A 19,237-nucleotide genomic window follows, 5' to 3' on the forward strand; every position below is an offset into this window, starting at 1 on the left:
ATTTCACTGATTCCACAAGTGTGGGAAATATTGGCATAAGCTTTATATAAACCTATAGATTGATGTAGATGTTTTATATAGAGCTGCAGTTCTGAAATATATATAGAAATTGACATGAAGCCAAAATAGAAAAATTATTTTAAGAGTGTGAATAGAGATTTTGTCTGAATTTTGTGCCTGTCTTAATTTCAAATAAAGCTGAGTAGCAAATGTCTTTGACAGATAACAGCAGTCTTCAGGTGGGACGTCATCCTTACTGTGTTATGTCACTAAAAGACAGTCTCTGTCAATGGTAAAAAGATGATAGAGTGATGATAGTTTAAACAAAAATCTTAGTATGATTGTCAGCAAATTAGACTCAAGCGTACAGTCCTGGTTAATAATCTGAGGTCTCAGCTGTAAACAAATTCCATTAAAACTAAATGGTACATACCAACAGTGAGAACCAAGAAATTTAATTTCTAATTTCCACAGCATTTCTTTTTGAAATCAGTTACATCCAGCCTTCTATTTTAAGTTGAATGTTAATATCAAAATTAGTAGTGTCAGAATAAATCTGTGCATCAGGTGTGTTGATTTCCCCCATTGTATCCATTCAACAGGCTATCCTAAAACTTCTTCGAGCTAAACAATTGGGGTTTGATTTTTCATTGCTCCTGCTTGTTTAGCTCCACCATGATTTGCCAGGTGTTTTTAATAACTTACGTAATGGCAAGCAGTAAAAAGTAAAAATCTCTCACCCCTGGTGAGATTCCGGTCTACTTGGACGGTATTTTGTCTGAGAAGCAAGTAGCGTGCCAGCATTATCTTTATTTTGCCAGTATTACCGTTACAAATGGTATACTTTCCATACCTTCGTGTATTTAAGGTGGTAGGATAAAGGCCTTCTGCAGTCGATGTGGGTGCCCCAGGACAGCGCACGGCTGCATCTGCTTTGCCGAGGGCCCCCATTCAGCACCGGGCCGGGGGGGGACAGCTCCCGGGCCTGCCCCGCCCCGCCCCGCCCCGCCCCGCCCCGCCCCGCCCCGCCCCGCCCCGCCCCGCCCCGCTGGTCCTACCGCCCCGCCCCGCCCCGCCCCGCCCCGCCCCGCCCCGCTGGGTCCTACCGCCCCGCTCCCAGCCTCGCTTCCTCTGCCTCCCACCGTCAGCCCGGCTGCTTACTGGGGGTAACCTCCTCGCTTGGGTTTGGGGGCGGGGCTGTTTGGGGGTTTTTTTTTGGAAAGTGAAATTCCTGGTCATTAATGTTTTGTGCGTGCGAGGAGTGCAGAACAGATCTTGCATATCGTCTGCTATGCTAAAGAGTCGGGAACCGCAAGCTCTTTGTCATGACTTAGATGGAAGTTCTGAAGATTGTAGTACATTCATCTAAGTAATAAAAATTAGACAGCCAGTACAAAACACAACCTAAACATAAGGAACATGCCAGCTGTGATCATCAAAAGGCTTAGGAAACTTCTGACTGAGGACAGACAAGGACTTATTAAAGACATCTCAGACATTTTTGGTAAATTTAGCTGACTTTCCTTACACAAATGGGCAAATTGTTTCATCTAAAAATATATTTAGGGACGTCAAAAAGCTCTGCAGACACAAAACTATTTTATAAATACAGCCTTTAACATGACTCTTAATTTTTTGTGTTTATCTGTAACAGGGAGTTAAATCTCTCCCATTCTTACACAGAAAAGAAAGCTTTAGCTAGACAGACTTTTTATTTTCACTGTAACCTACATTACATTAAATGGTTTAATTGATTAAACTAGTTACACTATCATTTCAAGCAGGTACTAGCTCCACTTCTGCCAATAATATGACAGACAGATTCATGGGCTTATACAACTCCTAGTGAAAAAAATAAAGCAATTCCCATTCATTTACACTGACTCCGGATCTGCCATTTCTTCTACATTAAGTCCTAGTGGGCAGTTTGCAATTTATAATTATGAAATAATTGATTTCATGTCTCCAGCTGAGATAGCCTTTTGCTGGTCAACAAAAAATATTAGAACTGACTTGATATGGATTTTAATCTATTAACAAGCTGAAAGTAATGCTCATTAACTTTGTGCTAAATAAACAGTATTCAGGGTTGTCTCCATTGATGCTGAACTGAATACATATGCCTCTTCCCAAACTATGAAGAGCGCCTTCATCTCTGACTACTTAAGGTCTCCCATCTTTGCCAGTCTAACAGATACCACCGTATTTTCCTCAACTTTTGCTCCTAATTAATTACAGCAGTTTTCTTCAGGGCTGTGCTGAAGATGCAGCTAATCGTCACGCTTGCAATCCATTGCCTATTACTTGTGCCTAGCGCAATTTCTCTGGTCTCCAACATCTCTGTCACCACTTTTTGGTCACAATATTTAGTAAATACATCCTGCAAATTTTAGCAATGTTGTAGTTAATTTTGTACTATGTAGCTAATATGCCACTAGTGTTCTAATCGACTTTTATGGCCCCTGTGTTCAGATTCATAGAGACTCAGTCCACATTCCCAGGGTTCTCATTTTCCCATATTATCCACTGGAAGATTGCCTAATACCAAGCCACCTCCATATTCAGCCATAATCAAATGCTCAAACCCTGATTTTACTAAATCCTGATGCTGAAATTCTAGGTGGTGCAAACACCAAGGTCATCCTCCCTAAAGCCATAATCAAGTCATTAAGTAAATGCAGTTTGCCCACCACAGAGTTCTCAAAGAACATAGGAATCTTTCCTAAGGAGATTTATCCCCTCTGAGAGTTTAGGTCTTCTAAGGCAAATATTAGTCTATGGAATGGGAATGTCAGCACACAGTGGAAGAGGGATGGATATGGAAAGGCTTTGTGAAAAAACTGGAGTTCATGCAGGGCTCTTAAGCAGGAAGGATATCAGCTATACAGAAAGGCTTTATGACTGAACTTCTGAAGTCAAGGGTGTGCCAAGACAGTAGTTTTCTCTCAGGTCAAGTAAACTTACCAGAGCCAGTTTCAAAATAACTTGCTTAGATACAGTTGTGCTTGAAGAAGTTTGAGTGACCTAGCGGTAAAATCTCAGCTTTATCTACTTGTTATTACCCCTCCTGCTAGACTTACCATCATTGTGATCATGCTGATGTTGTCATCAGTAGTCTCCCATGCATACAGGAATTGGTATGCAGCAAACTACTACCTCCCTTGAGCCTCCTCAGACACAGACCTGAAGGGCACCGCATTACAGAAGCAAAGGTAGTCCCTTTGACTACCTGCCCTCAGCTTCACTACTACACATGTTGGCTCCCAGTTTGGGTGATCTTCATAGGACAGCACATCCCTGGACACATGCCACTTAAGAAATGACTACTTAGGTAGAGTCACCACTGAACTTCATGGAACCATGAATAAATATCTAGAAGTACTTGAACTCACTAGCTTAATGGGAACTTGGGTCTGTCAAGCTGAACTGAAGACACAGCAGTGACTGCTCACCTACTGATGAACTAGTCTGATATCTAAAGTTATGATAGGGAGTGTCTATGAAGCTAGTCGTGAAATCTTTAGTGAAAAGCTCCTAAATGAGCATTTCTAGACTAAGCTTTTAAGGTGACAGTCATACCAGTGCAGAGAGACAAAAAGAAAAGACTGTGCATCACTTGGGCACCAGATAAGTACACCACTAAGAGCTTAACCTTCATACATGGAGGTTAATGTCAGGCTTAATGAATATCACTGAAAGATCAATGAAGAACATTCAAATTGAGTCCTTAAAAATATTAATAATAATGATCTAGGAAAAAGTGGAAATGAAAGGTCAGAATTCTAAATAATGTCATCAAGGAAGAACATCAGGAGTAGCAGAGAGAAGCTATTCAGTGATTACACATACTGTCAGAACGATTATCAGATGTGTTCCTGAAAGGGCAACTGTGATAGAGCTGTAAGCTGAACTAAATTTATGTTATTCTGTTAAATTATTCCCCTCTCCTCCATCTTATTTTTCAAAAATTAAACTCTGTATTCTATGGGGAGCTGTTAGACCTGTGCCAGGAGTCTGCAATCAGAGGTTATTATGGAAAGGTAAAAAGAGATGAAAGGTGTACTCTGAAAGGGTAGATGTACATAAGCAGTGGCAATTTTCCACTTGTAATGATGGTTTGCAGGCCCTTTAAGATAACTACAAAGGATGTCTGTTTTGAGACTTCATGACAGAATGATGTAAATTTCTTTCTTACTGTATCATGAAATTCTGTCCTCACTCTTGCAAGTACTGACTCAGCTCTAATAATGACAAAGCGGAGGCTGAGGTCAGAGTACCTGACCCAACTGGAGGCTGATATTTATTTCTCAGTAATAGTTTTAGGATCATTTTAAATTGGTACCTAGGTCTAATTTTAGTAACTGACAATTAATTTTTCCATCACTTAAGACAAGGATTATTTGCAAACATATACAATACATCTATTCTTACATAATTTTCAGTGTTGCAGAACTATTAAGATTGGCTAGAATTGGCATGCTTAAGCCTTGCCATAACTCCATCGCATTCCAGTCTGGACCAAATCCAAGTAGGGTTTGTCCCTATTTGTCTCCTTTTTCATGTCTCCTGGCCTTATGCTAATAAAGAACATTAGCCAGTAGTGGCCATACCCTGTTATCAGTAGCAAAATGTCTTGCCTCTTTGTTGGAACTTTTTCAGTGTGGCCTGTTTGTCCTGGTTTCAGCTGGGATAGAGTTAATTGTCTTCCTAGTAGCTGGTATACTGGGCATGACGTAATATGATATGGAATACCCTTTGACTCGTTTGGGTTAGTTGTCCTCGCTGTGTCCCCTCCCAGCTTCTTGTGCACTCCCAGCCTCTGCTGGCAGTGAAGTGTGAAAAGCTGAAAAGTCCTTGACTTAGTATAAACACTGCTTAGCAACAGCTAAAACATCAGTGTGTTATCAACAATATTCTCATCCTAACCCCAAAACACAGCACTATACCAGCTACTAAGAAGAAAATTTATTTTATTCCAGCCAAAACCAGGACAATTGATTACCTGGAGTATGCAAAATTTACCAGGTGTTTCAGTCCAGAATACAGTTCCAGAAACATGCCCAGAACACAGGAAGTTTTGCTGGGAAAGATTCAGTCAGTGGTGGTGGGTTTTTTACTCTTCTGTATCAGCATAGCTAGCCTAGCAGGTTGCTGCAGGCCTTTCTTATAAACTCGGTGCTTCTGTTAATATAAGCTACATCTGTTCTATGAGGATTTACCAGCGTAATACTACCTGCAAAGTGTTCTTTATGTAGACTCAGAATAGGGACTCCCTTTTTTTCTTCTTTTTTTCTCATAGTTGCTCTTGTTCTTCCTAGTGATCCCCTGCCATTTTTTGCCTAATAAGTTGTAAAATCTAATCAATTGCAATAATTAAAACATACTGTGTGTGGAATGATGCACAATTTTAATTGCACAACAAAGTCCCAAACAAATAAAAGCTTGGATTCTTACATTAGAAAAAACCAAAATACTTTTGTTTGCTGTAAATTTTTTTCACCAAGAACAGACTCATGCTTATAGATGATAAATACAAACACTAAAAATTCCAGGCTTGCTATTCTGTATATTTTATTAAAATAGCGGGCAGAGTTCAGGTTTGCATGTTACCAGCCTATGAATGAATGGCTGGAACAGATAGATGGCTGCTGTCAGTAAAACACCCTAGGTGGCAACTCTGAACAGGAAAGTTTTGTGTGCAAGACTTATAAAATGCATGGAGTTTTAGCGCTGTCATACAGTTTAAGAAGTGGTGCTACACATTGACTCACCTCTTTTCTAGGATCTTTTGTATGCTGATAAACATTTAGGCATAAAATAAATTGTGTATGACAGACTGAAACGCCAGTGTTTCCTAATTAAAACCAGTTTAATGACAATTGGGCAGGTATGTTCTCATGATTTTCTTTTTTAAGAACAATGCATGTCAAGTAATTGGGTCCTTGTATTACACAGCTTTTTCCTATGCTGTTATTTACATTCTGATGCCAGCACCAATGAGGAAGCCATCAGTTTGACAGACACTGCAAGCTCAACAATTCAGACCTGTGCCATGTTTATTTGTTCTTTGAATTCTGAAAGTATAATTATGCCATTGAATGTGTTAGAGAACTCAAGCATGCATTAGTTATTTCATAGTGATTTCAGTGGAGAACCTGGTATACCTTATTTAAGCTTCAAACTTTTTCACAGTGAAAGCTGATGCAGGCAACTTTCACAGCTTGAAAGGTAGTTATTGCTCTCCAGTAATAGTGTTGCCTTTTGTCTGCCTCTGTCCTAGCTATGGGCCATCACAAATTTCATTAATCAGCCCTACCTAGGTATGCAGTGCTATTGCCTTCATTCTTTACTAACATTGGCTTCTTTTGCTGTTGTGGGTAGTAGAAGTTTCAAGGGATGTATAGCCCTTCTAAATAGGATAGATTAACCAGAGTATATTTTCCAAATGGGCTGTATGAAGGATGAAGACACATGGTCCACAACTCACTTAGCAGGAGAAATGAATGGATCTTATTCCTCCAATAAATATGGCTAAAAAAGAAAAAAAGAAAGCAAAAAAAAGGCAGAAGCCACACTGCTAAGGAGAGATACAAATCTGTTTGGAATATTTCTGTCCTGGTTTCTGCTGGGATAGAGTTAATTGTCTTCCTAGTAGCTGGTACAGTGCTATGGTTTGAGTTCAGTATGCGAAGAATGTTGATAACACACTGATGTTTTCAGTTGTTGCTAAGTAGTGTTTAGACTAAAGTCAAGGATTTTTCAGCTTCTCATGCCCAGCCAGCGAGAGAACTGGAGGGGCACAAGAAGTTGGCACAGGACACAGCCAGGGCACCTGACCCAAACTGGCCAACGGTGTATTCCATACCATGGGACGTCCCATCTAGTATAGGAACTGGGGAGGGGGGGGGGGGCAATCCCTGCTCGGGCACTAGCTGGGTGTCGGTCGGTGGGTGGTGAGCAATTGCCCTGCATATCATTTGTACATTCCAATCCTTTTATTACTACTGTTGTCATTTTATTAGTGTTATCATTATCAGTTTCTTCTTTTCTGTTCTATTAAACCGTTCTTATCTCAACCCATGAGTTTTACTTCTTTTCCCGATTTTCTCCCCCATCCCACTGGGTGGGAGGGGAGTGAGTGAGCGGCTGCGTGGTGCTTAGTTGTTGGCTGGGGTTAAACCACGACAACTTCAAAATATGAAAGGTACTACCTGTTCTGTACTATTATTAGCTGAAAAGGCCAAAGATAGCACTTAAGTAGAAGATGATGCCAAATGCGGACCCTCACACCATGAGCAATTTCAGTTTGTGCTTAGAGAGCTGAATCTGTGCTTACTAACCTCTAGCTGAAACAGGCTTGCTGCTATTTTTCTCAAAGTTAGAGGGAGGTGGCCTGTCCATCTCTGGAGCTGTTATCATCACTGTGGCCAATCTATCCCCATATACTCATCACACCTGCATTCTGCTTAGCTGCATTTCACTCTTGGGTATTACAGCAATTTTGTCAGACTTAGTGTGTCCTTGGAAGTACACCAAACATCACCAAATGGATTTAACAGTACCAGTTCTGAGAAATGAGAGCAAATGCTTTTAGGAATGAGTTTAAACTGAGCTTTAAAATAAAAAAAAAAAATTATTTTAGTATTTCTAATAGAAACCTGGATTTACTTAGGACTTCTAACCAAAACAATATATTTCTTCCAAGTAAAGTATTATAATAATTTTTGCATCACTTTAATGCTTCACATGCTATCTCAAAACTGCCCATATTCCTTTGAGTATAAATAACTAAATGTTGTAGTAAAACCATTAGGTTCTCTGATAGATTCATTTCTTTTCTCATAATACTGGTTCTGTAAATGAGAATGGCCAGCTATTCCAGGCAAAATGGAAGGCTGTGAGGTACAGAGGTGCCTGAACTTTATCAAAATGAACAATAAAATATTTCAGAAAACCTATCATCTCCTGAGACAGAAATTGAAACATTATTTCTAGGAAGCATTTGTCTCCTTACACATTTTAATCATGATGAGAACCTGGGTTCACCTTCATACTACTGCTTACTTTTTAACATCTTGCTCTCAACCTAATTCAGGGCCAATACCTTCGATTCTTTTAGCACCTGAAATTGGTCTAGACATGACAATTCAGCAGGACTAGTCTCCTGAACAATGCTTCATGTTTATTTTACTTAACTTTGACTTTTGGCTCATAAATTTACACATGGCTAGGAAGGTGTGCACTATGTAGTACTAAATTGACAGCTTACACATTGTATTTCCCAATTACTTCTCCACACTGTGTAAAGTTTTACATAATTACATTTAATGCAGAAAATTAATAATGTTCTGCAAATTAGCAGGAACTTTATGTCCTTCACTTGGTAACCTGCAATAATAAATATCACCTCCCACTGTACTTCAAAAAATGGTAAGACAAGTCATGGCTTGCTTTCTGAAACAAATTGGCTTACTGCAGGCAGTAAAACCATCAGGTTTTGATTGTGTCTAAGGTGAGTGTAATGTTTTCTCTCTGTGCAAAAATCAAAACATTAAAACAAAATAATGAATGCAGCAGCCAAAGCAGCTTCCACCATTCTGAGTTTGACACGTGCACATTTGAAAGGATTTAAGCAAGCCCTGACAAATACACTTGTATCAGTCTAACCAAAACATTGTTTATTTTGTTTTACAGATTTTGGCCATTGTGTCCATTCTGTTCATCGTACTGTCCACTATTGCTTTGTCTCTTAACACACTACCAGAGCTTCAAGAAATAGATGAATTTGGGCAGCCAAATGACAACCCTCAGCTAGCACACGTTGAAGCTGTGTGTATTGCTTGGTTTACCATGGAGTACCTTTTGCGTTTTCTGTCCTCACCAAATAAGTGGAAGTTCTTCAAAGGCCCGTTAAATGTCATTGACTTACTGGCCATCTTGCCGTACTATGTCACCATTTTCCTCACAGAGTCCAATAAAAGTGTCCTGCAGTTCCAAAACGTCAGACGTGTGGTTCAGATATTTCGTATCATGAGGATCCTAAGGATTCTTAAGCTTGCCAGACATTCAACAGGACTTCAGTCTTTAGGTTTTACACTCAGGCGCAGTTACAATGAATTGGGCTTGTTGATATTATTTTTAGCCATGGGAATAATGATATTTTCGAGTCTTGTGTTCTTTGCTGAAAAGGATGAGGATGCTACAAAATTTACCAGTATCCCTGCATCATTCTGGTGGGCAACAATCACTATGACTACTGTAGGGTACGGTGACATTTATCCTAAGACGTTATTAGGTAAAATAGTTGGAGGACTTTGCTGTATTGCTGGAGTCCTAGTCATAGCCTTGCCCATACCAATTATTGTGAACAATTTCTCAGAGTTTTATAAGGAGCAAAAAAGACAGGAGAAGGCAATTAAGAGAAGAGAAGCACTTGAGCGAGCTAAAAGAAATGGCAGTATTGTTTCCATGAACCTGAAAGATGCCTTTGCTCGCAGTATGGAAATGATAGACGTAGCAGTAGATTCAGGTAAGCCTGGAGAAGCAGCCAATCCAAAGGAGACACCTGATGACAACCACCTGTCCCCAAGCCGGTGGAAATGGGCCAGAAGGACAATGTCCGAAACAAGCTCAAACAAGTCTTATGAGAACAAATACCAAGAAGTTAGTCAACAAGACTCCCACGAGCAATTAAACAATGCTGCAGCATCCTCCAGCCCACAGCACCTCAGTGCCCAAAAACTGGAGATGCTGTATAATGAAATTACTAAAACTCAGTCTCAGCCTAATCTTAATGCTGGTTACCAAGACCAGTCAGCAAAGCCACCCATGTATGAAGAAGAAATTGAAATGGAAGAAGTTACTGGTCAGAGAGATCCGTTGCCAACTGGACCTACGGACATCATAACAGACATGAGAAGCACATCCAGTATCGACAGTTTTGCCAGTTGTGCAACTGACTTCACGGAAACAGAGAGGTCTCCCCTTTCTCTGTTTCCTGGCTCTCACTTGCAGATGAGATTTCCGGCTGATGCTGTTAACCTGGAAGACAACCAAAGAGTAAGGAGTTCTCAGTTTATACCATTCACAAAAGACAGAATGTTTTCTCCAACCGATGTCACCTTTGACTATAATCCAATCGACAGAGCTGTTATCAGTGACGGCAGTGGGTCCCAAACTGGTTTGCATGGTCATTTGCATTTTGACACTGCCATGGAAAGCCCCAAAAGTTCCCTGAAAGGTAGCAACCCATTAAAATCTAGATCCCTTAAAGTTAATTTTAAAGACAATAGAGGTGGTGCTCCACAAACTCCACCGAGCACTGCAAGGCCGCTGCCAGTAACGGCAGGGGCAGACTTCACACAGGCTACCCCACAGCACATCAGCACCATTCTCCTAGAAGAAAACTCACCCCAAGGTGAGCGACCTTTACTTGGTGCTGATGCGTCAGCCCTTTGTCAGGGACCTGCTAAAAAATCATCCCCTCTCTTTCCCAAACAGAAGATTTTCTCTTTCCCTTCCAAAGAGAGGAGGAGCTTCACTGAAATAGACACTGGAGAAGAAGAAGAGTTTATGGAGTTACATGGTATAAAACATGAAAAACAACAGGATATCAAGACAAATTGCTGTGGGGATAAACACAGTGATGGCAACCACTTAACAGAGGAGCCACAGGTCAGCTCTTCACCTAAAAGCATGAGTCACAACTGTACTCAAGACATTTACCATGCTGTGGGTGAGGTGAAGCAAGACAGTAACCAAGAAGGTCACAAAATGGAAAACCATTTATTTGCCCCAGAAATTCATTCAAGTCCAGGAGAAACTGGTTACTGTCCCACACGTGAAACTAGCATGTGACTAGTTACAAAAGCAATAAAAATACCTTTTCTTAAAACACAGTTAGTAATGCCTATGAACTAAAACATGGAAAGCCTCAAAAAAAATGCATAAAATGTTATTTTTGCATGGCATGAAGAGTTGTTTAGTTTAAATACTGTTTAATTAAAAAAAAAGACTGCTTTTTGTAACAAACTGAAAAAAAACAGGAAAAAAATGACTCGAGAACAGTGAATAAAATAAAGAGAGCTCTGTTAGGAGCTAGTGTTCTGCAACATCTGACATTTTTGATCCTTTCACTTATGATTGTAGACAGATTTTGAACTCTTTTAACTTTTTTTGTTTTCTTGGTTACAATGAATTTTAGAATTTGCACATGAAAGGATGAAATGTCAATGCATGCATTCATAAAGATATGAAACAAGGTGCTTTGAGCTTGCAAAATGCATATATTTGTAAATAGTTTGGGGTTGGGGGGAAAGCTACTGTTAACAAGGATTTATGGAAAAAGCATTTCCTGGGACACAGGTACTTCCTTCACAGCATGCTGCCTGGAGGTTTTGTACAGACTTATGTTGCAAAATTGCAACTTCTACTTAAAGCATCTCACGTATCTTGCTTTCTGTTAAAAAGCTCATGCGTATATCTGTTAATTAAGGACTACAGTATTTCAGTTTATCTGTGCTGTAAATCATGATTTTTTATTTGCATAACTTTAGTTATTGCATTTGTCAGTTTAATTAATGATCCTGTGAGGAAAAGCAAAGATTTAATGACCAGAACTTGAAGCATTTGATATTTTTATAGAAAACTGCCAACATTTCATAACTAAGAAAAAATATGTTCCATTTTAAAATAAAAAAACATAGTTATTTCTGTGGCAATAAATAGTGCCAAATGGCTATATAGACATATCCAAAAGTTCTCAATCTCTTTGAATATTTCTTGTAACTTGGTATTAAAAAAAATATTACTCACATCCTTTTTTCCTTTGATTTAACAGTATTTCCTTCTACATGATCTCTGAGCTCTCTTTCCCTTTTCTTTACATGCAGTGCCCATATTTCAATAATGGCAACGTTGTTGAAGCCGTTACGGTGTAAGGACATAAGAGACAAGCTTTGTAGGGGGTAGTAGTACCTTTTGTTATCACAAATCATATAGCTGGAAAAAACAGGCTTCAAATACATGTGACTTGCCACAGGTCTTCCATGCCCCGAAGCTTGTCTGTGTTTTTCAGTTCAATCATTTGGACTGACAGAAGGTTATCACCTGACGCACTAACTTTGCCTCCAGCCATCCTCCCATGGCTGTTCCAAAAGCCGAGTATAGGCTTTCCCCTATATTTAACTAAAGGGAAATGTCAGTCATTCCATTGGCAACTGCCAAAGCATCTTTGGTTTCTCTGATATTCTCCAGCTTTGTAAAAGAAAGATGTTGAACCATCTTTCATTACAAAGTAGCCATCTAACCACTGTCTGAAAAAAGCTATTATTTTTTTATCCAGCACCAATAGCTTCCTATGCTATACTATAAAGAAGCCTATAAATTGCTTTAATTCCCTCAGTCATAAAGTTTATTCAGTTCATTAATCCTAATCATAAGCAAAAGTATGCAGCTACACAGGAATGTGCTACAAAATTTTCTTTTTTTTTTTTTTTTTTCAGGAAAACAAAATACAGGGGTTTTTTTGCTGTCCTCTGATTTCTGCTGAAATTGGATACTCCCTTACAACAGTTTTGTAAGAGCAGCAGCCCAGCCTCAAAGCTAAAAGCCAGAGGGTCCAGCAGTTAAATTCTCAGGAGGTGTTTAGAAATTGTAGCATCAGTTCCATGGGCTTGTTGCCAGAGATGGGGCTTCTCACTTCCCCATGCACAGAAGGGGGAGAATGCTTCTTGCAGGTCAGTGCTGTAACAGCAAGCATTGCAAAGACATGGAGACAGCAAGAATGGAGACCTTAAAAGCACTTTAGACCAACCAACGCATGGTTTGTAACAGCAGGCTTCTACCTCCTGTAGTGGACCTAGGTTAATTTTTACTTATGTGTCATTTTCTGCCACTTATATGAGTAAAAGTCAGGTACCTAATGCATTTAATGTAAAAGAGCAAGCATTTTTGCTGTAATATTGCCCTCTGCTTGAAATGGCTGGGCTGATGCCACAGACCTCGCTCAAGTCTGGCCCGTGGAAGAGAGGCAAGTTTGAAAAGCCCCAAAATATGGATTCTGGTGGCTGGCCAAACAATGAGCACAGCACAATCCTTTGGGTTAAAAAAAAAATAAAAAAGTTTTCCATATTTCCATAAAAAGATAATGTTGCGGTGTCTCTTCAGTCATTTGAAAAACTGGGACTATAACGTTATTTTTTTTTCAAACAATGTCTGGTCATTAATTCTCAAAATAGAAATGAATTTTTTTTGTCCTTAGTTGCAGTTCATTGCAACTTGTTGCTTCATTCAGCTTCACCTATTTATATGGCATTCTGCTTAACATTTTTCAATCATGTTGTGTCTCACTGTTCCAAAACTTAGCTCTTGAGTATTTTATAGTCATTAATCTTCTATATTTATTTTTTAGTTCCTAGATATTTTCAGTGACTAAAACTAAATGCCAGTCAATTTTTATATGCCTAAAGTGTTGGTCTGTATTTTCTATGTGCAGTTTTATGAAATCACATGGGCCTGTTTGATCTGCCTTTACATCCTAGTGAACTAATGAAGACCAAATTAAGTCCCAGTGGGACCTGATCCCATGCTCTGGATCCACAGAAAGATCCCATTCAAGATAATGATGTTGTTCTGGCAAGACTGAGGTCTGTGTCATGTTCCTTCTGTGTGCTTTTTCTCCCAGGTGACCCTTACGCTTTGGAAAAAGCCCCCTCAGATCTGTGCCACTTGGTGGAAAGGGAGGAGTCCAGCCATAGGGAACGTATTGCAGGAGCAGAGATTTGATTCCTTAAGCTCTCCTGAGCTAAACTTTATGCAAACCTGATTCTGCCCTATTAAAATAATTAAAAATTCAATAGTGGTAAAATCAAAGCCTCAATCCTTGTGCAGATGAATTTCCCCTGAAACCAATGGGAGTCTGACGGAAAAAGGGACTGACTGAAATACAAATGAGGATGGCAAGAGTCTCTCTCTCTTGATGAAAACAAACAGGAGCTTTAACTATATAAACCAGATGCAAAGACCAGACCCTTATTGACTGCCATATTTTAAATGTCTTCAGAGAAGCACATTTATTTTGAAATGGTACAAGCAAAAGAAATGCAATTCTCTTTATTAACAGATGATGTATTTTTTTTAAACCTTGGAAGCAAAAGGATCAAGATTTACAAGTGCTTTTGGTATAATTTCATTATATACTTTTGACTATGCTGAATATCATTTCCAGAAGCACAGGTTTAGATATTTGGTTTTTCCAGTCTTGACTGCATACACAGTATCCAGTCCTGAATACCTAGCTCATGTATAATTCCCAATTAAAACATTTACTTGAGCAATTGCAGGACTTGGCCTAGCTTTCATTCCAGTACAGCAGGTGTAAGAAGCACAGTCCAGGATCACTTCATTCATCATGAATTGCTATTTAGAAAATTATGCAAAATTACCTGAGTATATTTTTCTGTTTTTCTAAAACTTTGAAGCCATTTCAGACTTATTACCCATTCACCACAGTAAAGGAAGGTTTGTTTTTGAGTTCCGGAGTCAGTCTCCAACAGTTGTGGAATATCAAAACAACTTAAGGAGTCTTAGGATGATGTGGCTCCCCTGTGCATCTGAAAGGGGTCTGACTCTTTGTATCGCTGGAAAATGAAGATTGTTCAGGGAGATAGCTTTGCAATCAATCTATTTTTTATATTTTATACTAACTGCAGAATCCTTAATCAAAGGTTTAATTCCTTTTCAATAATGAAACCAAATGTACACATTTAAAAGATGTTCACAGAGTAATCAGAACAATTTTTGAGTAAACAGCCACATTAATCCAAATCTAGGGGGGGGGGAATAATATATCGCACAAACTGCAAAGGAAGTTCATACAGGAAAGCTGTTTACAGAGGAAGCATATAACAAAGAATGTAACATGATGTAGGAAGATATTGCACTACAGAATTTATATAAAGTACACTTTTTTAAATAAAAACACAAAAGGCCTTTTAACGCTTCATTGTATAGAACATAGGACCCTCTGTGCTCATGCAGCAATCTAATGCACTGTGTCCTCACTTCAAAATTGGTCTCAAAATTCAAACATTAGTGATGTTAGAGAGGTGATATCTGATCTAACAATAGAGCAACTGACTTGAAGAGCTTTTTAGCACAGTTTTATGTAACCAAAAGTGTGTACAGAAAATTGCATTTTTGCCTATAACATACATAAATCAAAATGACAATTGGCTTCTTTCTTGAGTCTTTTCCTAACAGGTAACACTGGGCAACATATTTTTATTCCTTGAAAAATAACTAGTTCTTTCAAAAGTAGGTCTCTTCCCCTACACATAGACTGAGCTTCTGTTTCCTTAGATCTGTTTGAAACAAGGTTTACCTTCAAATTATTTAATTAATGCCTTCAACCTCATCTCTAAACTGCAGTCCAGTAAAAAAGCCAGTTGACTTTTTCAAGCCCTACTGCAAACACAGTCAGCTTGGTAAAAATGTCCAGGGCCTACCTGACTGGGTTTTTCCATTCATATAATTTTTGAATAATTTGGATAGAAAATAAAGTGTAACATTTTGATCATGCAAAACATATTTTAAAAGCAAAAAAATACAAGAAATATGGTTTTTTTTCAAAGTAGCCAGCACAGCTCAAGCAAGAAATGCAAATACAGCAAAGGGGGAAGAAAAGCAGAAAAGTGTAAGTAAACAAGGCATGTTTTAATACACTATATAAACAAGAAATATAATAAAACATTTATAAAATAGTCTTTGTTCACACCTAATGAGGTAAGAATGCCAGTAGCAAAAGACTTAATTCCAGTCCTACCCCATGTTAATTTTTATCCTAGAACCAACAGGTCTCTACCAAGGTTTTCAGTAATGTTATTACCCACTTACCTGCTATGTGAACATCTGATCTGTAATAATTTTTCAGAAGACTTTCTTGAAAAAGAAGATACTGTATGTTCCTACCTTTGTTGATCTTTGGATCTCTTCCCATTGCCCTCCAAACACCAACCTTCTCTTCTTCTTAGCAGTTAGAAGGCAACCCATCAAACAAGATGACAGGTGTGTCTTGTTTATCAGGAAAGCATTTTGGTAGTCTGGTGCAAATGGCCAGATGGACTCTATTGCATTTGAGCCAAGGAGCAAGAATAACTGAGTGTCATTTCTCTCTGTTATTGTTGTAGCCATACCATCTCACAACTTCACATTTTCTACTTTTATAATGCTCTGACTCCTCCAGTGTCCCCCTCAACCTGCAAGATGTTTCAGTGCATTTGTTCAGTGCTTTTGCAAGATGTTTTGTAAGAGCAGTTGACTGTTAAATGCTATTAAGAGAGCCATCAGTGTTAAGTGTGAATATTTGTCTCGTCTGGTATGTTTTTATTACTTAGTGGTACTCAGTTTAAACTCCAGCTGAAATGCTTTCATATTTTAAAACAGATCAGGTGTTCTGGGAGCCAAATCATTCGCAGCTACTCTGGTACTCTGGTTTTCTTAATGAAGAAAGGTTAGGTGACTAGCAGGCAGAGACAAAATTGTTTGCATTGTGTGATGGTTTCTTGTTAGTAATCATGCACCATGTGACATCTGCAGGTGGAGTAACATACTTGTCTTTATATTTGTTCTGTTGCAGGTTTAAATAATATTTTTTTGAAATGTTGTGTTACGATATTTAGTACAATGGAGATTTCTTCAAAAACAGCAGTGATACCTTATAATCCTGTATTATTATTGATTGCTATTTAACTTTCTTTTATGACAACTATCCAGATGGATCCCATTGTAGAACAAGGAAGTAGCACACAAATATTATTGCTCTTTTTAATTAAAAGTAGCTGAACAACATGCTATTAGCTAACATTTAATTAAAAAAAAAAAAGATAAGATTATCCTAATTTTACCTATGAACCAAACAGAATGGTGACATGTTGTTACCTTAGACATTGACTGTAGTCCGGTGGTTAATGTAAATCCTGAATCTAAGAGCAGTCTGGGTAATTAATTTCATTAGGATAATTTTTTACCTCAAATAAGTACTTAAATACATATTTAACATCAGCAGGAGTAATGTACACTTCTATATCTGGAAGTCTATGGCTATGTTTACACTGGCACCTTAGTGGAAATCAGGAGAGTTCTCTTGACATGAAACTCTCAGCTATCCCCGCTTCTTGTGCTTTGGTTCACACCACAGAGCAATCCTGGACCATGCAAACTGGATTACTTTTAGATGAAGCTGAACTTATTCCATGAGGACACCTCCTGTGCTGCAACCAGTATGAAGCACTCAGGTCTTGGTACCAGACTAGAGCTAGTCCAAAATATTAGCCCTGGTACACGTAGTGTGAATTGTCAGCACAACTGTTTTACTCAACAAATCTGCTTCTATTTTGTTGTACTACTTGCTAGTGTAGTCATAGACTATCTCTACCACGGTTATTACCTCCAGTCCATGTAGTCTTGGCTAAATCCCTTACTCAAGCAAATTTTGCCATTGTCATCAGTGGTATTGCATAAAAAGAGCAATACATAGCCAAAGATGAAATTGTCCCCAGTGTATTCTCCAACTTAATCCCAGTGGAATCATCTAAACAATAAATTCTTGATAACCCTTGGATAGTTGTGGTTTGCAGTTTGGACCACACTCTTAAATACTGCATATTTCTATAGTCAGTTTACTCTGAAGCTGATGTTACATTTGATTAAGACAGTACCGACAGCCCTACATCGACTCTCACTCCAAAATTGTTAAATCAGTGGAATGATTAAACTGACTGCAAGTAGCTCTATTTCACTTAACAGTAACTCTTAGTTTTACTAGTATGGATAAAAACAAATGACTGTGCAAATGGCTAAGCAGTGATGGAGGATCAGAAACCCAACTTGAGTATTTTGTGCTGATCTACCACGTCTAGGTATCTTTCCATTTGGATCATCTGTTGAAATTTATTTAAACTGGGGGCCTAGTAGGATTTTGATTGTGTGCTTAGTTGCTCCGATATCTAGGACTACCTTGTAAAAGGTAATGAAAGAAACAAAAAGCCTATTCCTTACCTTACTTTTTTTAATGATTTCAAGGTGAAGGACACATGTCTTATACTGATACTTTCGCTCTAAGTTTTGCTCAGATAGCATCTCTCAGTGGAGGTTCAGAATACAAAACATTTATGCCTGTTCTTGAAGTCCTTAAGCAGAAAGCCAATGGGAATTCTGCCTGTATAAAACTGAAGAATGGAGCAATATATTATAGCTTTAGGCAAAAGGAACAGTTTCTAACACATTACAAAATGAAAAAAAGAAAAAAACACTGTTGGGGACAATCATGGGTACTTCTGCTAGGATGCAGAGTTCTGGGTTTATACCTCTAAATTTTCAAAGAGTTATGCAGAGTTTTACCTATGTAACTCTTTCAAAAGTCAAAGGAGCCATGCTGATAAGCTGAAACATGGAGGGATTAGTGTACAAAGAACCTGAGAGTTGAATACATAGCCTATTGCTTTAAGATCACTGTAAATATGAACTAAAAATATGTACTAATTCATGTTTATAAGTTATTACTGTGTTAGTTTCATAGAGATGGTAGCATGACTATTATTAGTTTTATTAAGTTTAATGAACTTTACTTTGTATTCCTCTGTGAATGCTCTGAATGCTGCAAACAAAAAAAAAGCACAACAGTATTTTTTCAAGTTCTCTTGGCGCGATAGCAGTGTCTTCACTATTGTTCAATTTTACAGAATTAGCAACATTTCATCATACAATGCTATATTAACAACATACCTTTCTTTAAAGAACTGTCACTAGGAGATAAAAGCATATGTGATAAGTCTTGTCTAACCTCATTCATCTGCCTTTACAAAATGCCCCAGACATTTTGTGGAAGAATATGCTGCTTTTGCTTCATGTGTTGTTTGTATTTGGGGGTGGGGCAGGGGAATAATAGGGCATTTTGCAATGGTAATTGCATCAAACATGCTTTTTTTCATTATTATTGTATTTGTTAGAAACATTTTGCTTTAATTTGTTTTTGTAGATAAGACCGTTTGACAATAGCTTTATTTTTTCAGCTAACCATCTGATTCCACTAGACTAATAACTTCTCACATTTAGTGGTATTTGTATCAATGTCTCCATATCAGCTGCATTTTAACTTCATAAAAAAGGAAATGTGATTATTTTTGTCATACTAGATTTTGCTGATCAACTAAATATTTCTGCACCAATCTACATATTA

At 38.3% G+C, this 19,237-nt stretch overlaps 1 protein-coding gene across 1 annotated transcript in view; it reads left to right on the forward strand.

Moving 5' to 3' along the window:
- The window catches only part of KCNB2 (potassium voltage-gated channel subfamily B member 2), a 194,520-nt gene extending 183,416 nt beyond the window's left edge, over positions 1–11,104 (forward strand). The window contains exon 3 of the mRNA XM_075023441.1: positions 8,695–11,104. Within this exon, the coding sequence (XP_074879542.1) occupies positions 8,695–10,857 (2,163 nt within the window). The 3' untranslated portion in view covers positions 10,858–11,104. The remainder of the gene's footprint in view (positions 1–8,694) is intronic.
- Positions 11,105–19,237: the final 8,133 nt, after the last annotated feature.

The sequence above is a fragment of the Buteo buteo genome, chromosome 3, assembly GCF_964188355.1.
Source record: "Buteo buteo chromosome 3, bButBut1.hap1.1, whole genome shotgun sequence".
Taxonomy (NCBI): Eukaryota; Metazoa; Chordata; class Aves; order Accipitriformes; family Accipitridae; genus Buteo; species Buteo buteo.